This window comes from Nomascus leucogenys, chromosome 3, assembly GCF_006542625.1.
Source record: "Nomascus leucogenys isolate Asia chromosome 3, Asia_NLE_v1, whole genome shotgun sequence".
Taxonomy (NCBI): Eukaryota; Metazoa; Chordata; class Mammalia; order Primates; family Hylobatidae; genus Nomascus; species Nomascus leucogenys.
Genome location: NC_044383.1, coordinates 93,073,821 through 93,099,183, shown reverse-complemented (window position 1 = coordinate 93,099,183; position 25,363 = coordinate 93,073,821). Strand labels below are relative to the sequence as shown.

Here is a 25,363-nt window from a genome sequence, read left to right as displayed (position 1 = left end):
ACCCCATCTCTACTAAAAATACAAAAATTAGCCAGGCGTGGTGGTGGGCACCTGTACTCCCAGCTACTCGGGAGGCTGAGGCAGAAGAATTGCTTGAACCCAGGAGGCGGGGTTGCAGTGTGTTGAGATTGTGCCACTGTACTCCAGCCTGGGTGACAGAGTGAGACTCCGTCTCAAATACATAAATAAATAAATAAATAAACAAACAAACACTTCCTGGCACATAAGTTGACTTTTTAAAATAAAACAAGTATTAAAAATCCCATTTTTCCTATTACCTTTGTCCACCCAAGTTGACCCAACTTGGAACTGACTCAGGAGCTAGGGATACCAGCAGTAATTTTAACTTTCTTTTATCAGAACCCCCAAATGGTGATCATGAGAAATGCTTTCTGACTCCTCTCCTTCAATTTCTCTTTATGCTGTTACAATGACCTATATAATTCATCAACTTGTGCCCTGAGATAAACAATATGGTTCTAATCAGTAATATGTGGCAAAAGTAACATCTTTAGCTTAATAAAAGTTTTTGCTTAGAAAATTTCTTAGCAATATTTCATTTTCTTTTCCAAAGACATTACAAACACCTGGTCAATATGGTAACAGTCTTTTAATCTGGAACATAATCAAATAGTTTTTTTTTTTTTTTTTTTTTTTTTTTTTGAGATGGAGTTTCACTCTGTTGGCCAGGCTGGAGTGCAGTGGCATGATCTTGGCTCACTGCAACCTCTGCCTCCTGGGTTCAAGTGATTCTCCTGCCTCAGCCTCTCGAGTAGCTAGGATTACAGGTGCCCACCACCACGCCCAGCTAATTTTTGTATTTTTAGTAGAGACAGGGTTTCGTCATGTTGGCCAGCTGGTCTCAAACTCCTGACCTCAGGTGATCTGCCCACCTCGGCCTTCCAAAGTGCTGGGATTACAGGCATGAGCCACTGGGCCCGGCCTCAAATAGTATTCTTAGAAAAAGTAATCAATCCTGTGGCCTGGCATGGTGGCTCATGCCTGTAACACCTGCACTTTGGAGGCTGAGGTGGGTGGACTGCTTGAACCCGGGAGTTGGAGACCAGCCTGGGCAACATGGTAGGATCCCATTTCTACAGAAAATACAAAAATTAGCTGGGCATGGTGGTACACATTTGTAGTTCCAGCTACTAGGGAGGCTGAGGTGGGAGGATCACTTAAGCCCAAGAGGTCGAGGCTGCTGTGAGCTGAGATCACTTCACTGCACTCCAGCCTTGGTGACAGAGTGAGACACTGTCTCAAAAGTAAAAAGTAATTCTAACTATCGGCCCTGAGAGGATGCACAAATGAATAAAATGCTTTCTGCCCTTGAGGGCATGGAGAAAAACTCCAAGAAGCTCTTCGTTACAATAACCAATCTTGCTTTTTCACACTTCTCATGTCCTCTTAGACACTCTTCGTGGTATAGAAGATGAGGCCTGTTCACAAGATTGTGAATAAACTAATAATGAAGACAACTGAAGAAGGAGTCATAGTCATTTTGAATTCTTTCTTAGAGCAAAGACATACATAATATAAGAAAAAACTAAGTTGATTCAATACATTTTTTAAGAGATAATACAACTCCCTGCTTAAGGCTCTAATAGCAATAAACCAATGTGGTAATACCCAAGGGACATTTAGTGAGATTAAAATCCTTAATGGCTTCCTACTTACACTCATCCCTTGGTGTCTGTTGGGGGTTTGGTTCCAAGACCCCTTTGGATACCAAAATCTGAGGATATTCAAGTCTCATATAAAATGGTGCAGTATTTGCATAAAACCTATGCACACCTCCTGCACATTTAAAATCATCCCTAGATTACTTGTAATATTAAATGCAATGTAAATAGTTGTTATACTGTATTGCTTTTTAATTTGTATTACTTTTTATTGTTGTATGTTATTTTTTATTTTTCGAATTTTTTTTAGTTGTGTTTGGTTGAATCCCATGTTGCAAAACCCACAGATATGGAGGACTGCCTGTAATTTGTACCAATCATTTAGCTAAAGTACCAATATTTCTTTTGTTTTTCAATACCAGGACCCAAAAGTGCCATAAACAGGTCTTTTCTAATTCAAATCATAAAGATTTTGTGTCTTTACTAAATATCTTGACTTATAAGACCTGATAGAGACATGTTACTTGAGGTTTCAAGAATGAAGAAAATTCCTAAATGAGTTGTCTTACTCTTTTAACAAGAAAAAGTTTCCTGAGAGAATTCTTCCTCTCACCACATCATTGAACCCTTCTCGTCTGGTTGCAGCATACATGGCTTCAGTGGACATATCAATGTCACATCTGTGACCTGAAAACAAGAAAAGGGTAAATATTACTTGAAAGGAAGTAAAGTCAGTAAAGTTTTGGCTAAAACCAGGCCTAGATTCACTTTTTTTTTTTTTTTTTTTGAGATGGAGTCTCACTCTGTCACGCACGCTGGAGTGCAGTGGTGTGATCTCAGCTCACTGCAACTTCTGCCTCCCTTGTCAAGTGATTCTCCTACCTCGGCCTCCTGAGTAGCTTAGATTACAGGTATGTGTCACCATGCCTGGCTAATTTAGATTCACATTTTTGTGACCAATACTAAAGTTTAGGGAGTTGCCCTTAATGGTTTCTTTTCCCTATCTGCCTTTTGACTGACTGACTGGTCATGGAGAGAGAAGAAAAGAACCAAGAAAGAAACTCCATTTGTTCACTCCCTCATTCATTCATTCAAACATTTATTGAGCTCCTACCATTTATCAGGTACTACATTAGCAGGACTGAGCATACAACAAGATACTATCCCTTCAAGTTATTCATAGTCCCGAGAAGCAAACCAAACATATACAGATATTTATGACAAACAGTGTAAGTACAAGTCTAAAATGACAAAGGTAAAATGATTCACTGATTAACTTTTCTGAATCATTATCTCAAGCATTAACTTTTTTGTCACTAATAAGTGAACCTTTCAAATGTTTGCTACAACTACCTTAAAAATAAAATAACCCAGCCATCTTACCATATTGTAGCCCATCAAATCTTGCCATATTCGATGCCACTTCCGACGTACACAATACATGGTAGCAGACAATTGAATAACTGGTGTGAGGAAGGGATACTTCAACTACTTTGGCCCCCTCAGACTTAAAGAGGTCAGCAGCTTTGGACCAAAGAGACTGTACTTCACTTGATAATTCTGGTACAAGATATTCCTTGTAGGAAAAAGTCAAGATACAAAATTGGAACTGTATAGATGATTTTATAAAAATTTGTATTTCATCTGCATAGATTATTTTATAAAAATTTATACTTCAGGACCTTTGGTAATACATTAGAAAATATGATAAAATTGCTGGTAGGTAGCTAGAAAGATTGAATCCATTTAAGAGTGTTTATGGTATGACAAAGCACAGTACTAAATATTATGATCTGGATATAACAACATTAAAGATTGGAGATCTGGTTGGGGAAAATATTTGTTAAATACTCATTATGTATCAGGTACTTAACAGCATATCGGCATATATCAGCATATATGTTAATTGCTCATGTATCAGGTACCTTGTTAGATGATTTTCAAAGATTCTCTCATCTCATGCTTTTAACAAGCCTGTGATGTAGGTATTATAATCCTTCATTTTGTTAAGGAAAAATCTCGATATAAAAAGTTACTTTCCTAATGTTAAATAGCAGGTAATTAGAGGGTCTAAGATTTCAAACTGGGTCTGTTTTAAAGCCTCTGCTCTCTGTAAATATATTCTTTTTAAAAGAACATACAGATATTGCCTTTTTTTTTTTTTTTTTTTTTTGAGACAGGGTCTTGCTCTGTCACTCATGCTGGAGTGCAGTGGTGCAATCATGGCTCACGGCAGTCTCAACCTCCTGGACTCAAGCAATTCTCCCACCTCAGCCTCCCAAACAGCTAGGACCACAGGTGCATGCCACCACACCTCACAATTTTGTTTTAACTTTTTGTAGAGATAGGGTCTCTGTATGTTGCCCAGGCTGGTCTCAAACTCCTGATCTCAAGCGATCCTCCTACCTTGGCTTCTCAAGGTGCTGGGATTACAGGCGTAAGCCATTGTACCTGCCCTTACATATATTACCTTAACGGAAGATTTTAAATAAAGTAGTATTTCTTTATAGCAGTGTTCTTACCTGGGGGTTACTTTTGTCTCCTTTTCCCTAACCAGGAGACACTTGACAATGTCTGCAGACATTTTTGGTTGTGGGATTGTGGTTTTGGTGGTGGGGTACTACTTGCATGTAGGGGTAGAGGCCAGGGATGCTACTAAACATCTTACAATGCACAGGACAGTCTCCCACAATAATTACCAGCCCCAAACACCAACAGTGCTGAGGTTGTGAAACTTCATTATTCTGCAGGGTAACTTATCTCCCTAAAAGATTTAAAGTATTAATATATTGCAAGGCTTAATTTTTTAAAAGGTTAGTAATTTAACATTATAACATTCATGTATTCATTACTCAATTGCTACTCTAATAGATGCAGTAGTAATAATAATAACAGTAAAGATGTTAACATTTTTTGAGGCATTACTATGCAAGCTATGGCTTTGGGCTAAGTCCTTTCTTTACATTAGGGATTGGCAAACTATGGCCCATAGGCCAGATGTGACAAGCCAGCTGGTTTTTGAAAATAAAGTTTTATTAGAGCAGAGACACACTTTTTCACTTACATATTGTCTGTGGCTGCTTTCTCACTATAATGGCAGAGTTAAATAGTTATGATAAAGACTGTATGGTCCACAAAGTCTAAAATATTTACTATCTTGCCCATTACAGAAACAATTTATAGACTTAACATGACTGTGTAATTGATCCTCACAAATCTCTCTGAAGTCAATATTTTTATTATTCCCATTTTACAGATGGGGAAATTGAGCTAAAAGAGATTAAGTCACATACTCAACTCACATGATTAATAAAAGTGGCAGAGCAGAGATTCAAACCCACCCAATCTGCCTCCCAAGTCTGTGCTCTCTATTGGGCTTGACGGTATTTCTGTAAAGTAATGAAAAGAAAAAGTTACCTTTGGAATTCCTATACATAGTTTGCTCACATCTGCCAAACTGGGAAGCATGAATGGTTTATTAATAGGGTCATGTACTGTGGTAGAGTCCTTGGGGTCAGGTCCAGCCAGTGCACCTGTAAGGAGCAATACTTATGAATGACAGATATATTGTTTTATAGAAAAACTGTTGCAAATGATATAGAATTATATAAATACCCAACACAACTGCTGCATCATCCACACATCTGGTTAAGATTCCTGGCACATCCATCGAATTCACCAGGGGAATGAGACCATGACGGGAAACTAAGCCATAGCTTGGTTTGAAACCAACAAGCCCACAGTGGGCAGCAGGATTTCTGGTCGATCCTCCTGTATCTGATCCTAAAGCCCTGGAATTTAAATGGGATTATCTTTAGAAGAATGATATATCTCTAATTATATTTGGAATCTACCCTTTCAATTGTATATTTTTAAACTGTATTTTCCTCTGATTACACAAAAGTAACACATGTTCATCTCAGAGAATTCATAAAGTATAGAAAACTTTAGGCACTCAATATTCCAATACCCAGAGGAAAACACTGTTTTTAGCATATTAACTTCAAGTCTTTTTAAAAATGACTTTTTTCATCGTTGAGATAATTCTGTAATCATGTTTCCATCCCTTTTTTAACATTAGCCTTTTACTATGTCATTAAAATTCCTGAAAATGTAAAGTATATGTAATATTCCATCATATAAATTGGTGATTCCTGGTATTTTAAAGTCCATTCTCCTTTTAATATACATATAAATCTTGTACTTTCCTCTGATGTTGATATTGAAAACAAATCAAATTAATGGCAATTTTACAGACTAAATATGCCCCTCCTAGAAATTCAGATACAGCCCTTTGCTACCCACCCCATTTAGAATCATGGATAAAGATGTATAATAATTTACTTAAACACTTATGTTGTTTCTAACTAGAATAACTATTTAATAAATAACTTTGTAATGAAAATCTCTCAACATAAATTTTTGCTTATGTGTGAGTACTTTTTAGGCTAGCTTCCAAGAAGTAGACTTAGTGCACATAAGTTTCTGATATACACTGTCAAATTACTTGTCAGAAAGATTATGTCAATTTGTATTCCCAGTTGCCGTGAGTCAGATTGTGTTTTAAAGTTTCAGTACCATCACTGAGTACTAGTAATTTTTAAAATTGTTAGTGTGATAACCAAAAAGTTTTTATTAATGTGCATTTTAAATAATTTTGCACGCTTATTTATACATGCATTACTCAACTACGAAGTGACTGTTCATTTCTTTACCCAGTTACCTACAGAGTTGGTGTTGTTCTTATATTAAAAAAACAATAAATGGACCTGGAGGACATTATGCTAAGTGAAATGAGCCACTCACAGAAAGACAAATACTATGTGACACCACGTACATGAGATAACTAGAGTAATCAAATTCATAAGACAGAAAGCGGAAGGTGGTTACCAGAAGAGGGTTGAAGGGTACACAGTTTTAGCGTTGCAAGATGAAAAGTGTTCTGAAGACTGATTGCACAACATTTTTAATACTTTTAAACTGTACATTTAAAAATGGTTAGGCTGGTACATTTTATGTTATGTGCATTTTACCACAATTAAAAAACCATTTCAGGAAAACAAAAGTTGTGCTGTAGAATAGTACATATCTACTATAAAAATTAAAATATTATATAACTATATGACGTATAAAGTAAGATTTCTCTTATAATGACAGCCCCCACAATAACCGTTACCAGTTCTGACATGCATTCATCCAGACATCCAGTACTTCCATGCAATGACTGACATATATATGTATGCAATTGTTACTTTTAACAGAAATGGGTTCTGCGACTTATTTTTCACTTAACAATTTATCTTGGTTATTTTTCCATGTCATTGCATAGTGCTCTAACTCATCCTTTTTAGTGGCTGCACAGTAAGTACTCCAGGAATCGTCCTATTTTAAAAACTATTGTAAAAGAAATCAAAAAGGGGGAAACAAATCAAAAAAGGGGAAACAAATCAAAAAGGAGGAAACAAAAGCAGAACACCTTACAGTTTGTTGCTTATATTTAAAGTGAAGCTTTGGACTGAACAATGCTCCTAATAATAACATGGCACTTGTGCCCTACGGAAAATGCAAATTATATTTCCTTTCTTAGTGTCAAGTTAAGCTACAAAATCAGACTGTTGCTTTCACAATTTTAAAAGATACATTTTCTTATTAGCATTCACTGACGGCTACGTGAAAGTAAAACTTACATTTCCATAGGAATTATGTGTCAAAATGCCATCTACTCAAAGCACATTCAGAAAGATGAACACTAAGTGGGATGATGAGGACAGAAAAAAAGCACCTAATCCTGCAGTCCTAACTTGTCAGAACTCACATTAATATTAATGCAATGCTATAAAATTCCACAGAGATAAAATGAAATGGTTTTACTTGTTAATAAGATTTTAGGAAAACTGAAAAAAAATCTGTAGAACTCATATCTCCATAGCTCTAAAAAAAATATAAATAATTTATGGATGGCAATGTGTGTGAAAGAACTTGGTTTTAATGGATAATTAAGGGGAGATAAAATACAAAACTATTACTAAAGAAACACATTCATTTTGATTAAATTGAGACTGATAAATACAGCAACGGCCATGTTTACTTTCTTTTCTTTTGGTAGTTAAGAAATGCTTTACAAATGGAACTGAAAATATGATCAATGGATTCTTACCAAATACAAAGTATGAGAGATAAACAGAATCAGCACCTAACAAGCTTGAAAAAACTTTACTTACTGATGTACATTTTTAATTGCAGATTTCTGAAAACACTATTTAAAATATCTTATTAACACATATTAGCATTTTTTCTTTTCTTTTTTCCTTTTTTTCAAAAGATTGATCTTGCTGAAGGATAAACATTACTAACAGTTTAGTTCAGCAGCACTCAACTAAAGCCATTGTATGTTAGTCCCTAAATATTTGTACAGTGAGCACACACTCAAATTATTTAAAAATGAAATGCAATGAAGTTCATTTATGTTCAATGCTTTATTCTGCAAGATCCACAAAATCATATTTTAAGAGAACCAGACACTATGGAGAAAAATTTGTTATTTTAAAGTTAAAAGTATTAAATATACATAGTGTACTGTACAGTTGAGTGCAACTCAACATATAATTTTGATATACCTTTGAGCACATATAGCTCACTAGAAAGAAAAATACCAAGGTATGAACTACTCTATTGCTGGATACAGTTTATGACTGTTTGTATTTGGGTGGGTTTTAAAATACAGATAGAGAAAAGCATCTTACGCATAGCATGTGAACGCCGATACGGCAGCTGCACTCCCACCTGAGCTTCCTCCAGTTATCAGCCAGTCTGAATCTTCATTCTCGCTGTGGGGATTCTGCTTCCTCTTTTCTCTATATTGTTTTGAATAACTCCAGGGGTTTTTAACTGGTCCAAATACACCATCTGTGCTCCCAGATCTGATGAAGAAACGAAGCAAGATACCTTAGTAAAACTTTCATTTTATGTGAAAATTTCATCTTCTGAGTACATTATTTGCTTCTGACACTCATTCAGCATTTAAGAACCCACTGTAGCTTGAATTGAAAAAGGTGGGAAGCCTGTTCAGATGTAGCTTTCATCAATTGACAGTTGTGGAGGATGGGAAGGAAGAGCATTTGTGGTAGAAAGTAGAGAAAGCTAATCTGCTAAGAAAAGATTTTGCCTCTTTTTATCATCCAATTCAACTGAAGATAATTTCCCTTGTGAATCAAGGTCTTCCAGCCAAAAAGGGTTACATTCAAACAGTTAAGTCTTCTGAGGAAATCTCTCCCTTAACCAGAAGTTCTATGAAAAACATTATAAGTGGAATGCTAATAACTTACTTTTAAATTTTTGAAATGATTTTATTCTCAGATAAATTGCAAAAATAAAAATAACATATAAAACACTTTATACCCTTTACCCAGATGTACCTACGGTCAACATTTTATCCCTTTGCTTTACTACTTGTGTGCTCTGTGTACATTTGTACATACACAAAGTATGATAGAAACTTAAGGGTATCTTAAGGGTAACTTACATATATATCATAGCCCTTTATCCCTAAATACTTTAGTGTGTATTTCCTAAGAATAAGGATATCACGTTATACAGTCACAGTATAGTTATCCATCTCAGTAACATTAATATCAATACAATACATTTTTTTTTTCTTTTTTGAGATGGAGTCTCGCTCTATTGGCAGTCTGGAGTGCAGTGGCACGATCTCGGCTCACTGCAACCTCCGTCTCCCGGATTCCAGCAATTCTCCTGCCTCAGCCTCCCGAGTTGCTGGGACTACAGGTGCCTGCCACCATGCCAGGCTAATTTTTGTATTTTCATTAGAGACGGGGTTTCACCACGCTGGCCAGGATGGTCTCAATCTCTTGACCTCGTGATCCACCCGCCTTGGCCTCCCAAAGTGCTGGGATTACAGAGGTGAGCCACCATGCCCGGCCTACAATACTTTAATCTACTGTATGTAATTCAATTCTGTCAACTGATTCAATAACGTACTTTGGCCAGGCGCAGTGGCTCACGCGAGCGCTAGGCTCCGTCTCAGAAAAAAAAAAAAAAAAAAAAGTACTTTATGGCATTTTATCCCCTTCCTGGATCAAATCTAGAGTCAGGTCTTCCATTTAGTTATCATTGTCTCTTTTTTTTTTTTTTTTTTTTTTTTTTGAGACAGTCTCACTCTATCGCCCAGGCTGGAGTGCAGTGGCACGATCTTGGCTCACTGCAAGCTCCACCTCCCGGTATCAAGTGATCCAGGTTCAAGCAATTCTCATGCCTCTTGAGTAGCTGGGACTACAGGCATCCACTACCATGCCTTGGCCTCCCAAAGTGCTGAGATTACAGGTGTGAGCCACTGTGCCCAAGCTCATTGTGATTTTAATTTTGAATTCCCCTAATGATCAACGATATTAAGCATTTTTTCATGTTTGTCAACTATGTTTTAATCTCTGATGAAATGTCTTCTTAAATCTTTTGTTCATTTTTAAAAAATAGAGTTGCTTGTTTTCTTATTGAGGTGGGAAATGTTCTATGTATTTTGGATATCAGTTCTTTCTGAGATACATGTTTTGCAAATATTTTTCTCTCAGTCTGTGGCTTGCGTTTTCACTTTCTTAGCAGCATATTTCAAAGTACAGAAGTTCTTAATTTTAATGAAGTCTATCAATTTTTTTTTTTTTTTTTTTTTTTTTTTTTTTTTTTGAGAAGGAGTCTTGCTCTGTCGCCCAGGCTGGAGTGCAGTGGTGCGATCTCGGCTCACTGCAACCTCTGCCTCCCGGGTTCATGCCATTCTCCTGCCTCAGCCTCCTGAGTAGCTGGGACTATAGGCGCCCGCCACCACGCCCAGCTAATTTTTTGTATTTTTAGTAGAGACAGGGTTTCACTGTGTTAGCCAGGATGGTCTCGATCTCCTGACCTCGTGATCCGCCCACCTCAGCCTCCCAAAGTGCTGGGATTACAGGTGTGAGCCACCGTGCCCGGCCAAGTCTATCAATTTTTTAAGTGGATTTGTGCTTCATGTGTCCTATCTAAAAGAACTCTGACTAATTCAAGGTCACAAATATTTTTCCCTGTTTTTTTAAATTGTGTTTTTTTCAGTAAAGACAGGGTCTCACTATGTCGCCCAGGCTGGTCTAGGACTACTGGGCTCAAGCAATCCTGCCTCAGCTTCCCACAGTGCTGAGACAACAGGCGTGAGCCACCAGGCCCAGCATCCCCTAAATTTCTTAAGTTTTATGATGTTAGGTTTTACTTTCTTTATGTCTTATCCTGGAAGATTTTCAAAGCCCTTTTTTTTGTTTTCATATGATATTTTAATAGAATGGTTCTCATTTTGGATTTATCTTTTGTTTCCCCATTATTAGAGTCAGGTTATACATTCTCAGCTAGAATATTACATAGGTGATATTGTATCCTCAGACAATTACATCTGGAGGCACATAACATCCACTTCACCCTCACTGGTGATGTTAATTTTGATCAGCTGATGAAGGCAATTTCCTCAAAGCCTTTGTTCAAATTTACTTCCATGGATTAGTTCATTCAACATACATATAATGAATTCCAAGACATACAACTTTGAACTACACAAGCAAGGACTCGTTTCTATAAAACAGAGAACAAAGACCAAGCAAATATTACAAATGTGACAAGTGTCATAAAACGGTAAGTATAAAGTACTTTTGGTGAAAGACTGCTTTTCCCTAAGATCAAGATCAAGGCAAGGAAATCTGCTCTCACCACTTTTATTCAACATTGCACCTAAGGCCGTCACCGGTGCAGTAAGGCAAGAAGAAGAAATAAGACTAACTCTATTTGTAGACTACACAATTTGCTACATAAAATGTTCTACAGAATCCACAAAGATCAACTAGAACTAATAAGTGAGCTTTAACAAGGTCATGGGATAAAAGGTCAATATAGAAAAATCAATTATGTTTCAATGTACTAGCAATAAACAATTAGAAACTGAAAAAAATACAATTTTCTATAGCATTAAGAAACATGGCCGGGGGCAGTGGCTCACGCCTATAATCCCAACACTTTGGGAGGACGAGGCGGGTGGATCACAAGGTCAGGAGACCAGCCTGGCCAATACGGTGAAACTCTATCTCTACTAAAAACACAAAAATTAGCCGGGTGTGGTGGCACGTGCCTGTAGTCCCAGCTACTTAGGAGGCTGAGGCAGGACAATCTCTTGAACCCAGGAGGCGGAGGTTGCAGTGAGCCAAGATCATACCATTGTACTCCAGCCTGGGTGACAGAATGAGATTCTGTCTCAAAAAAAAAAAAAGAAAAGAAACATAAAACACAGGAATAAATCAAATTATATGTACAATTTACATGCAGGAAATCATAAAAACATTCCTGAGTAGGCCGGGCGCGGTGGCTCAAGCCTGTAATCCTAGCACTTTGGGAGGCCGAGGTGGGCGGATCACGAGGTCAGGAGTTCGAGACCATCCTGGCCAACACAGTGAAACTCTGTCTCTACTAAAAATACAAAAAAATTAGCAGGGTGTGGTGGCGGGTGCCTGTAGTCCCAGCTACTCGGGAGGCTGAGGCAGGAGAATGGCATGAACCCGGGAGGCAGAGGTTGCAGTGAGCCGAGATGGTGCCACTGCACTCCAGCCTGGTGGACAGAGCCAGACTCTGTCTCAAAAAAAAAAAAAATTCCTGAGTCAAACAAAATGGATGAGATGAGAAGACATGTATTATGATGCCGATTCTTTCCAAGTTGATCTATAAATTCAACACAATCACAATCAAAATCCCATTAAACTTCTTTGTAGAAATTAGCAAGCTTATTCTAAAACATATCAAAATATAAAAGAACTAGATTATGTAAAATGATTTTGAAAAAGAAGAACAAAGTTAGAAGACTCTTACTACATAATTTCAAGGCTTACTATAAAGCTATAATAATCAAGATGGTGTGACACTGGAATAAACAGAGATGCAACAGAGTTCAGAAACAGACCTACATGAATGTGCTTGATTTTTGACAAAAAAACCTAAGATCATTCAATGAGAAAAGGATAATCTTTTTTATTATTAGTGCTGGAGTTAATGGACATCCATATGTTTAATAAATGGACTTTATTCATACTATATACAAAAATCTAATTTGAAGTGAATCACAGATCTAAATGTAAGAGCTAAGACCATAAAACTTCTAGGAAAAAAGTCTTTGTGACCTTTGTTAGGTAAAGATTTCTTGGCCAGGCCCGATGGCTCACATCTATAATCCCAGCACTTTGGGAGACCAGGCGGGCAGATCACCTGAGGTCAGGAGTTTGAGACCAGCCTGGCCAACATGGTGAAACCCCGTCTCTACTAAAAATACAAAATTAGCTGGGGCTGGTGGTGCGCACCTGTAATCCCAGCTACTCGGGAGGCTGAGGCAGGAGAATCGCTTGAACCTGGGAGGTGGAGGTTGTAGTGAGCCGAGATTGTGACACTGCACTCCAAGCACTCCAGCCTGGGCAACAAGAGCGCAACTGTGTCTCAAAAAAAAAAGATTTCTTAGGACACATGAAGCATAAAAGAAAAAAATTCAGCCAGGTGAGGTGATGTGTGCTTGCAGTCCCAGCTGGTCGGAAGGATGAGGTAACACAGTGAAACCCCATCTTTAAAAAATAAAGGAAAAAATGGGCCAGGCACAGTTGCTTGTGCCTCCCAACACTTTGTTGGACCAAGCTGGGAGCACAGTTCGAGTCCAGAAGTTTGAGACCAGCCTGGGCCATCCAGTGAGACTCTGTCTATATGAAACGAAGAAAAGAAAAAAGGAAAGAAAGAAAAGAAGGCCAGGCGTGGTGGCTCATGCCTGTAATCCCAGCACTTTGGGAGGCCAAGGTAGGTAGATCACCTCAGGTCAGGAGTTCAAGAGCAGCCTGGCCAACATGGTGACACCCAATCTCTACTAAAAATACAAAAATTAGCTGGGCATGGTGGGGCATGCCTGTAGTCCCAGCTACTTGGGAGGCCGAGTCAGGAAAATTGCTTGAAGCTGGGAGGCGGAGGCTGCAGCGAGCCGAGATCGCACCATTGCATTCCAGCATGGACGACAAGAGCAAAACTCTGTCTCAAAAAAAAAAAAAAAGAATGAAAAGAAGAGAAAAAAGAAAAAAATTGATAAACTGGACTTTATCAAAATTAAGAACTTTTACTCTTTGAAAGGCATGTTCAGAGAATAAAAAGATAAACCAGAGACTGGAAGAAAATATTTGCAAATCAGCACCTATCTGATAATGGATTTGAACCCAAAATATATGAAAGAATTCTTTTTTTTTTTTTTTTTCTGAGACGGAGTTGCACTCTTGTAGCCCAGACTGGAGTGCAATGGCGTGATCACGGCTCACCGCAACCCCTGCCGCCCGGGTTCAAGTGATTCTCCAGCCTCAGCCTCCCGAGTAGCTGGGATTACAGGCATGCGCCACCACACCCAGGTAATTTTTGTGTTTTTACTAGAGACAGGGTTTCTCCATGTTGGTCAGGTCAGTCTCGAATTCCCTACCTCAGGTGATCCACCTGCCTCGGCCTCCCAAAGTGCTGGGATTACAGGCATGAGCCAGAAAGAATTCTTACAACTCAATAATAAGATGACCCAATTTCAAAAAATGGGCAAAGAATTTGAACAGCTACTTCACTGATGAAGATATAGGGATGGCAAAATAAACACATGAAAAGATGTTTAACATTATTAGTCATCAGGGAAATACAAACCAAAAGCAAAATTAGAGATGACTATGTATCTATTAAACAATTGAACATAATCTCACAGAGGGACTAAGAAACTGGCATTATATCCTCAATCCTTTTAGGTAACTACATTTAGTGAAAATAAAGGCACAGATAGAAGAAACTCAAGAGAAGATTTTAATTTTACTTACCCCATAGCAAACTCATCTAAATTTGTTTTTCCCATTAGTAGAGCTCCCTGATCCAACAACTTCTGAACTACAGTAGCATTATAAGGTGGTATATAACCTGAAAAAAATTTAGTTACTATTATTTTTTTTACAGTCCAGAAGTCTTTTATTTGTTTATACCTATTATGCCATGAATTCACAGGGAATACGCTCCAGCAGCTCAGGAGCCTTCCCATTGGTTCTCACACAGTGCGCTTCTCTGGGTGGAGCAGGCTGGCGCTTCAGTTGAACCCAGGTACCTTTCTCTTTGGCTTCCTTCTTTTTCTCATCATTTTCCTCAATGCACTTCAGGAAGCTATCTTACTCTAACAGTACTTACTGTGCTCAATATGCACATTCTTTCTCTTGGCAAGAATCTTGCCCTTGTTTGTTTACAACACTGCCAACAGCATGCTGGGGAACACTGTACACTCTCCAGTTTTGCCATGGTAACACTTGTGGGGCATTCCTTTTTGAACAATACCCATTCCCTTGATGTCCACAACATCACCTTTCTTACAGGTTTGCATGTACGTGGCAAACAACTCCCTGTTTTCTAAAAGGCCTGGAAAACACATATCGGGTGCCTCTCCTCTTTCCCTCTGTGTTCATCATTTTGGTGAATTACTGGATGATGGTGGTTCCCGCCAAAAGGCCAGTTACCTTTTTATAGGAAACAAAACAGTGAACATGCAAATCATATGTAAGAAACAAGAGTCGGCTGGGCGGGGTGGCTCAGGCCTGTAATCCCAAAACTTTGGGAGGCCAAGACAGGCGGATCACCTGAGGTCAGGAGTTTGAGACCAGCCTGGCCAACGTGGAGAAACCCTGTCTCTACTAAAAATATAAAATTTAGCTGGGTCTGGTGGTGCATGCCTGTAATTTCAGCTACTCAGGAGGTGAGACAGGAGAATCACTTGAACCCAGGAGGCGGAAGTTGCAGTGACCCGAGATCGCACCACTGCACTCCACTCTGGGCGACAGAGCAAGACTCCATCTTAAACAAACAAACAAACAAAAAACAAAAAATCAAGAGTCTAAACTGCAATTAAGCAATTCATAGTGATATGTATTAATTATCCCTAATTTAAATAATCAGTTGTACTTTCTTCCAGTAATTTTTTTCCACCGCTAATGTATGTTTTCCAAAGATAGTCTGTGCCTTCACTATTTTTATAATCTAGAAACACTGACTTTAACAGTTAGTTCTACAAAATATTGCATGATAGTCAGAGATGTACCCAGTATTTTTGAAATAGTAAATCTCTATTTTGCTCATTGTACTTGACTTTTTCTTCTCATATGATGTTATACCACACAGTAATTTTTATGTATTTCCAGTAGAAATAGATCTTTATTTTCAACTAAAATTTTCTCTAGCTATTGAAAAGCTCTAGTATATATTCCAAAATAATTAACAACAGTCTGCATATTAGAGGAAGGTGGGGCATATTCCTCATAGAATATTATTTTTAGCGTCTAGTACTCTGAATAACCTTTTTTCTATTTCTGTTTCTTCCTAGGATCCAAATGTCTTGATAAACCTGCTTTCTTTTGACCAAACTCTAAAGAATAAATCTAAGCATTGCCACACTGTGCTATAAGAGATAGAGGAATCAGGAAATAAAAAATAACTGGTCAGTAGATGTTAATGAATCCTCACATCATCCACAGGAGAAGGGTATTGATGATAGCCAGTTCATACTTATTCCCATGCTATTAATGAGCTGAAGGTAGAGGTTATGTAGTGCATTTATGGTAATCAGTTTTTTTATTTTGTTTTTAGAGATGAGGTCTCACTATGTTGCCCAGGCTGGACTCAAACTCCTGAGCTCAAGTGATTCTCCCACCTCGGTCTCCCAAGTAGCTGGGATTACAGGTACGCACCCAGTTGGTAATTAGTTACTGAACTGAGTCTTCCTAAATATTAATAGAATTTTTGAAAACTTCTGAGATAGCATTCATTAAGCTGGCTGACCTCTAAAGAAAAATTCTGCATTCTAAAACAGCAAATAGTAAAAAAAAAAAGGTGATACTATATTCTAAATATTTCCTTCAAAGATATAATTAGTCTGAGATTATCTTGGTATTTTATTATCCTTAAAGCGAAAAATATCTATTTTTACAAAATTATCAATGCTCTGATCAGTTAAACTTTACCTTTCAGCATATTTGATGCACATGTTGTCTCAATGCCGGACGTGCTGAAGTTGTCTTTTACTGCAATAGGAATTCCATCTAAATCCCCAAGTGACTGTCCTGCATTAAAAAGCCAAAAGAGTGATAAAGGAGATAGTTTAAAATATAAAGATACATGAATACATGTTATTACAGTAACTACTAGTTTTTGGCAAAGATACTTCTTCAGAAATCAAATTTATGGCAGAAATTAATACAGTTGGACATTATGAAGCATCACATAGCCATTACTCTCATTTTTATTATCCTCATGACAAGTTCTTTAAATAAGGCTATGTTTTATGTTTAAAGCTTCACTTGCCAAATGGAGACTGCTACAACCAATTAAACTTCTCTGGAGATAAAATAATTAAGTATAGTTAAAAGCAATTTACCATTCTTATATCTCTTTTCTGATTCTTCAGCTTGTTTTAAGGCCACCTCTTCTGAGACAGTAATGTAGGCATTTAGAAACTTGGTCTTCTTGATAAGAGAGAGACATTTTTGACAGAGCTCTGTTGGTGTAATTTGGCCTTGTTTCAGTGCCGCAGAAACCTATAGTGTATACAATTCAAAAACCTTTTACTGAGTCTGCAGAAGTTTCAAATGTTATATTGGTGGGGGTGGGGGGAGATGGAGTGGCTAAGTATAACATTTTCAAGTGAGGCTTGGGCTCAAAATCAAGAGAACCTATTACCTCTACACTTAGTGTAGTGGATGAAGGGTGATGCACTGATCAGCTTGAGGACAGGTGGAGGACATGACATTCTTCTCCTTAGCTAACTTTTGGTTTCAAAGTCAGGCTGTACAAACAACAGCAGTAAGTTAGGTAAACCTTCCTGTCCAGGGGGAGTTGAGGCTCAGCATGGGTGAAGGATGGCTGAGGGCAGATTCCGTACAGAGGGTAGCTTAGCTGCAACACAGGCAGTCCAGAGGGAAAAAAAGAGAAGTGAACTGGACAAGGCATTGCAGGATTTTTATGGCTCTCTAAATAAGATCTTTATACCTATTGTGGAGTTCAAGTAAGAGACACTATGAATTGAGAGAAATGCTTATAAAATACAGGTTCAAAGGCAAAGTAAAAACAAACTTTTCTGAAATTCTGTCTTTAGGGAAGACATTAGGAAGGCTGGTAAAGAAGGAGTTAAAAAAAAAACTGCACCGAAAGTGACTGGGAAGTAGTGAATACCAGTGTATATTGACAGGAAGTAGGGCCTGAGATGGAGTCATGAGTGTCTAATATTTCCTGTAGGAAGTAATAATAACATGTACTTACTAATCAGATAAAAGGGATGAATAACAAGAAGTAAAAGATGACACCAAAACTTTGGAGATTTTATGAAAAGATAATTGGATTAGACGGGAGCTGAGAGAAAAGGAGACTAGGGGAAGGAATAGTATTTACCGAGTATTTCCCAAGAGCCAGGCATGCTCTATTGCTTTACATGCATTATTACTTCATTTAACCCTTAAAACAACCACACTGGCCGGGAGCGGTGGCTCACGCCTGTAATCCCAGCACTTTGGGAGGCCGAGGTGGGCAGATCACAAGGTCAGGAGATGGAGACCATCCTGGCCAACATGGTAAAGCTCTGTCTCTACTAAAAATACAAAAATTAGCCAGGTGTGGTGGCACGTGCCTGTAGTCCCAGCTACTTGGGAGGCTGAGGCAGGAGAATCACTTGAACCTGGGAGGCGGAGGTTGCAGTGAGCCAAGACCGTGCCACTGCGCTCCAGCCTGGTGACAGAGCCAGACTGTTAAAACAAACAAACAAACAAAAAAACACACACAAACAACCACACAAGTTAGGTACTATTTATCTCATTTGACAGATGAAGAAACTGAAGCTCAGAGACCTTGAGTGATTTGCCCAAAGTCACACAAGTAGTAAAGGACAGGGTGACTTCATAATATACAGTCTTCACCATTCCTATCTCTGCTCTATTGGAAGCTTAGTTTGTCCTCCAAGTTGACAGTATTTTCATGTGTCCCATAAAGCAACAGAAGTTTGCATTTGAGGGGAAAATCTCCAAATGATCTGCTCTCAGCTACTGAGTAAATCATCAAAGCAATGGCATTCTTGGGGCTGAGGGTTTTAAATGCAACAAGCAATGGGAAGAGGTCATCAAGAGGATCCCTAATGCTCACCGACAAGAGGAAAAGGACTTCCATGGGGAGGCTGCTGGACTGCTGCAGGGATGGGGAGGGCAGCAAGGTCCGACTTAAGGAAGTGACTTTTACAGTAACAAGAAGAGAGAGTTCATCTAATGGTTTGTATGAAAGGTAAACCCGTGGCCAGGTGCGGTGGCTCAGGCCTGTAATCCCAGCACTTTGGGAGGCCGAGGCAGACAGATCACCTGAGGTTGGGAGTTCGAGACCAGCCTGACCAACATAGAGAAATCCCGTCTCTACTAAAAATATGAAATTAGCCAGGCGTGGTGGCACATGCCTGTAATCCCAGCTACTCGGGAGACTGGGGCAGGAGAATCGCTTCAACCCGGGAAGCAGAGGTTGCGGTGAGCTGAGATCGTGCCATCACACTCCAACCTGGGCAACAAGAGCAAGACTCTGTCTCAAAAAAAAAAAAAAAAAAAAAAAAAAAGAAATGTAAACCCTCTAGAAGAAAGAAGCTAGAAGGAATAAAAGAGAGCAGTGTGTTTTAACATCATGTATATGGAATGGGAAGAACAAAGATGGTAGTAGGCTGGGTAGAAGAGAGTTAGAACTAGCAAAAACCCAGAGCTAGAGAGACAAATATATGTAGGCAGGCGCATCCCATGGCTAAGTTGTAATAATGAGGAAAACTGCATTTGCCACTTTCTCTCCTTCCTTGACTCCTCTCAAGTCCCCTAATGCCTACTAGTCTCAAGCTGCTTCCAGACTGGTATGAGGGTAAAAGCTAAGGTGTTACAATTGTGGTTGAACAGCAAGAAATAAGACTGTCTAGGAGTATTCACTTTAAATGGTGCCGATTTTCATTAAGACCATTTTTAGGAACTCTAGATTTGAGAAAAAAAAATCAATAAGGGAATTGGAAAAGAGAAGTGAAAACAAAGATGCTAATCAGCTAAATGGACTGAGCATACGAAGCAGGAAATATAAATCACATACACAGTTCCCCGGGACAAAACTGCAGGTGTCAAATCTGAATATAAAACGAAGTTAAATTTTAAGTCTTTGCTAAAAGAAAAAAAATTCTCTCTCTGGCACATCTTTTCTCTAATGGAAACTAGGCCTTCCCTGGCAGCCACTGCTTCTCCTGTTTAGCACCTACCTACCACATACCAAGAGTCCACAGTGGGAGAGTGGACAGATGATCTCCTTGTTCCTCAATGCTTCTCTTCCCTCTTCTCTCAAACATCCCGCTCACCCAAAGCACATGCCTTCGGAGATGACACCATGCTCCCCAGTATGCTGACCTATAGCCTCCCTGGTACTACTTTTCATTTATTGACAATTTTGTTACCTAGTGCGCTGTTATCTTCGTTACTATTGCTCCTGTCCTCTCCCTTGTTCACATCAAATTTCAAGTCCATGTACACCAACACCTGATTTTTCAGTTCTTTGATCTCACTTTGCACAAACTTTTCCTTCACCTCACCCCAGTTGCCAACTCTCCTGGTCACTGTCTAGACTACATACATCATTACTAACATCCGTATAATCTCCCAAATGTCAATTCCAGGCATCCCATGTCTCCAGCCCTTCAGCTCACTTACTTTACTATCCACACAGCCAGCAAGAAAATGGGACCTTAGTTCCACAACCACAGGAAATGAATTCTGCCAAAAACCAACGAGGTCGAGGGCTGGAGCTCCAGATGGAACTCTAGCCCTAGTAATACCTTGCAGTACAACTGCAGCACATGGATTTCAGCCTTGTGAGACCCTGAGTAGAGAACCCAGCTACTCCATGCCCAGACTTCTGACCCAGAAAACTGTGAGATCCTGAGATTACATTATTTTAAGCCACAAAGTTTATAGTAATTTTTTATGCGGCCATAGACAACTAACATACCTCCTTAGAAAAATTTTAAAGCCTTGCTCAGGAACCACTCTTCTTAGAAAGTAAGGGAAGGGAAAAATGCAAATATATATAATTTAGTAATTTTGTCCCTGTAACAAAATTAATGTTAATAATAGCTAGTACTTAGTTCTAGGCATTGTCCTCAGTGCTTAATATATCACTTAATCTTTACATCCACACTGAGAAGCTATTATTATCTCCATTTACGGATAAAAAAACTGAAGTTCCTACCTGAGGTCACATAGTTAAAAAGCAGCAGAGCTGGCTGGGTGCGGTGGCTCACGCCTGTAATCCCAGCACTTTGGGAGGCCAAGGCGGGCAGATCACAAGGTCAAGAGATCAAGACCATCCTGGCCAACATGGTGAAACCCCGTCTCTACTAAAAATACAAAAATTAGGTGGGCATGGTGGCATGCATCTGTAGTTCCAGCTACTTGGGAGGCTGAGGCAGGAGAATCGCTTGAACCTGGGAGGCAGAGGTTGCAGTGAGCCGAAATTGTGCCACTGTACTCCAGCCTGGTGACAGAACGAGACTCCGTCTTAACAAAAAAAAAAAAGTAGCAGAGCTGGGATTCAACCGAGGACTGATCTTGTTTCCAAAACTCATGCTCTGAACTACTTACTATACTACAGGGTGAGTATCCCTTATCCAAAATGCTTGGGACAAGACGTGTTTAGATTTCGGATATTTTCAGACTTTGGAGTACTCTATGTGTACTGTATACTTTCCAGTTGAGCATCCCTAACCCAAAAATCTCAAGTCTAAAATGCTGCAGTGAGCATTTCCTTTGAACACGCCCTTTGAAAATCATGTTGGTGCTCAAAAAGTTTTGGATTTTGGAGCATTTCAGATTTTCAGATTAGGGATGTTCAACCTGTATAATTATTCTCTATTCAAGACATTTTGGCATTTATTTCTCTGTAATGAAGTGGAGACATTTTAATTAACAGACAGCATTAGAGGTTCACTTAGGAAAAGAACTGTCTTTTTTTTGTTGTTTTTTTGAAAGAGTCTTGCTCTGTCACCCAGGCTGGAGTGCAGTGGTGCGATCTCAGCTCACTGCAACCTTGGCCTCCCGGGTTCAAGCGATTCTCCTGCCTCAGCCTCCTGAGTAGCTGGGATTACAGGCGCATGCCACCACCCGGATAATTTTTGTATTTTTAGTAGAGATGGGGTTTCACCATGTTGGTCAGGCTGGTCTTGAACTCCTGACCTCGTGATCTGCCCACCTCAGCCTTCCAAAGTGCTGGGATTACAAGCAAGAGACACTGTGCCTGGCCAGAAAAGAATGGTCTTTAAAAAAAAATTTGCCTTGATAAGTGCTGAAGGTACAGGAGAGCTCTTGAGGGCTGAGTGTTCCAGTGATGGGTACTCATCCTCTCTTTAACACAGTCCATTCATGCTTTTGCCTTCTTGCTTCTTGAAATTGCATGTCAAGATCACCAGCAAGCTTCACATTCCTAAACCCACTGGTCAGCACCAGCCCTCATTTTATAGTACTCCTTAGTAGCATTCAACACAAGTGAACACTCCCTCCTTGAAACACTTCTTCTCTGTGTTCAGGACACCATGCCACCCTGGTTTTCCTCCTGTCTCACTGGGCATTCTTTCAAGTCTCTTTTGCTGGCTTTACTTCCTATTGTTGACCTCCAAAATGTTGGAATTTTAGGTCTTCTTCTATTTTTACACTCAACTTCCCAGGTAATCTCATCTGGCCCTATAGCTTTAATTATCTTCTATACTCTGGCCAATGTATATCCTCTTACCTAGCCTCTTTTCTGAGCTCTGAACTCTTGTATCTAGTTGCTTAACTGATATCTTCACTTGGATATCTGGGAGGCATCTAAAAATTAACACATCCAAAACAAAACTCTTGATAACCCTCCCCTTCCAAACATGTTCCCTTTAGAGGTTTTCCCATCTTGATGTTACACTTTCCCAACTGCCCTGGCCCAAAACCTAAGTATCCTCCTTGATTCTTCTCTTTCCCTGAAACCCCATATCCAAAACATCTGCAAACCCTAACTTAAAAAACAATATCCACTCCCATTATGTCTTGCCAATGCAACAGGCTTCTAATTGGTCTTCATGCTTTCTTGCTTTTTTTTTTTTTTTTTTTTTTTTTGAGACAGGGCCTTGCTCTGTTGCCAAGCCTGGAGTGCACGGATGTGATCTTGCCTCACTGCAGCCTCAACCTCCCAGGCTCAAGTGATCCTCCCACCTCAGTCTCCTGAGCACCTGGGACTAAAGGCATGCACCACCATGCCCAGCTAATTTTTGTATTTTTTGTAAAGACAGGATTCGCCACATTGCCCAGGCTGGTCTTGAACTCCTGAGCTCAGACAATCAGCCTGCCTCAGCTTCCGAAAGTGCTAGGTTTAAAGGCGTGAGCCATTGCACCTGGTCAGTCTTTGTGCTTTATTACTTGCTTTTCTACAGATCATGGTCCCTTAAGAGTCATCTGAAGGAGCTTTTAAAATTTTAACTCAGATCATGTCCACAGATTCAAAACTTTCCAGAAGATTCCCATTACACTTGGAATAAAATCCATACTCCCTACTGTGGCCTCAAAGGTTCTCCGCAATTTGGCTCCTACCTGTCTCCCTAACCTCTTCTCTCATTGCTCTCCTCATTCACTTCTCTCCAGGCATATTGGCCCTCTTGCTATTCCTTGAACATGTTAAGCTTGCTCTTGTTTTAGGGTCTTTGTACTTACTGTTCCATCTGCCTGGAACACTATTCTCTCAGATCTGCCCAGTGTTCCCCCTTCATATCCTTCTGGTCTCTATTAAGTATTATTCACTCAATCAGAGAAATCTTCCCTGACCACTCCAGCTAAAATGTCCAGCTCCCCCAACTAGTTCTCATACTATGATCTACTTAATTTTTCTCCATAGTACTTATACTACCTGAAATTATATCATTTACTTTTTTTTTTTTTTTTAAAGTGTTTAATGGTTGCATTTCCACAAAAAAATGTTAGGTTTCAGGAAGCAGGAGCTTCTGTCCATGTTTAATGCTACCCCCCAGTACTTGAAACACAGAGGTACTCACTAAATGTTAGTTGAATGAATAACAGTTGTTTAAAATTTAGAATCGATTTCCCTATAGAACAATGATTAGTTTTTCTAAAGTTGAAGCTCCAAGAAGCCAAATGAATATATCATTCTTTAAACTTTAGGATTAATAACATTAGCCTGGTGCCTCACTCCTAGAAACACTGGGATCATGCCACAAAAGACAAAGGTAAAAGTGAGATTTCCTCCCCCTTTCTGAATGTACTTGGGTAAAATTTACAAATAGGAATTTTACCTATTTGGCATTTTACCTCCTTTTTGTGCCTATTCCCAGGACTCCTGTTACCATAAGCCTCCACTTACATCCCCCAAATTGCCTCCATCATTTCCAGCCCTTCTCCCTAATTCCCAGCAAATTTTCCCCTCTTCAACTGATTATATCAATTAAGGCATTATGAAGAAATTTGAACCGTTATAATTTACAACAATGGGTGAACAAATCGTTCAACCTTCCCAGGCATCTGTACATATTTAAAAGAGAATTAAATTAAAAGATAATTTGTACGAATTAATTAATCTCTAATTGGTAGAATTTAGGGCATCAGTACAGTGATGTGGAAAAAATACAAAGTAGACAGAAGGTAGCTTTAGAGCTGGGGAAATAACCACCAAATGTTTTGCATGCTAGGCATTAATCGGTATTTGTTAAAGGAGTGATAAAGTAAAAGTAATCATGCCAAGGCAACCTCTGGGTTTTCCCCTGGGCCGGCTCTCCTAAATAGTTCTTTTTCCCCCCATGAGGCAAAAGTTGTTTTTCACAATGGCTAACTCAATGACACCAGAGAGAAGTAGCACTAAAAAAGGTAGCACTTAAGGAGCTATGACAGTTGTCAAAATCAAAATAGAGTCACTTGTGTTAAAATCCTGACAAATGGAGCCAAGGAAGGTCAAGAAGAGAGGGTTCTCATGCACGAATGCCTGATAAGAAGAACTATCACACTCCAGCTGACAAGGGATTGATAACCGAAGTATATAAGGAGTTCAAACAACTCAACAGGAAAAAAATCCAGTAATCAAATTAAAAATGGGCAAAAGCAGAATAGACATTTATCAAAAGAAAGACATACAAATGGCAAACTGGTATATGAAAACGTGCTCAACATCACTGATCATCAGAGAACTGCAAATCAAAACTACAATGAGATATCATCTCACTCCAGTTAAAATAGCTTCTATCCAAAAGACAGGCAATAATGAATGCTGGTGAGGATGGAGAAAAGTTGGTTGAAATGTAAATTACTACAGCCACTATGGAGAATAGTATGGAGGTTCCTCAAAAACCTAAAAATAGAACTACTGGTTGGGCACAGTGGCTCACACCTGTACTCCTAGCACTTCAGGAGGCTGAGGAAGGAGGATTGCTTGAGGCCAAGAATTCAAGACCAACCTGGCCAACATAGTGAGACCCCATCTCTAAAAAAAATTAAAAATAAATAAATAAAAATAGAACTACCATATGATCCAGTAATCCCACTGCTACGTATATATGCACCTAAAAGAAAGAAAATCAACATAGCAAAGACATATCTGCTCTCTCATGTTTATTGCAGCACTAT

At 39.1% G+C, this 25,363-nt stretch overlaps 1 protein-coding gene across 2 annotated transcripts in view; it reads right to left on the bottom strand.

Annotated features, from left to right (window-relative positions):
* Positions 1–25,363, bottom strand: part of QRSL1 (glutaminyl-tRNA amidotransferase subunit QRSL1) — a 37,337-nt gene that overhangs the window by 9,275 nt on the left and 2,699 nt on the right. For both annotated transcript variants that reach the window (XM_030809520.1, XM_030809521.1), the window contains exons 2-9: positions 17,098–17,257; positions 16,685–16,783; positions 14,507–14,603; positions 8,366–8,542; positions 5,238–5,413; positions 5,040–5,155; positions 3,006–3,198; positions 2,192–2,309 (exon numbers count right to left, since the gene is read on the bottom strand). In XM_030809520.1, the coding sequence (XP_030665380.1) occupies positions 2,192–2,309; positions 3,006–3,198; positions 5,040–5,155; positions 5,238–5,413; positions 8,366–8,542; positions 14,507–14,603; positions 16,685–16,783; positions 17,098–17,257 (1,136 nt within the window). The remainder of the gene's footprint in view (positions 1–2,191; positions 2,310–3,005; positions 3,199–5,039; positions 5,156–5,237; positions 5,414–8,365; positions 8,543–14,506; positions 14,604–16,684; positions 16,784–17,097; positions 17,258–25,363) is intronic.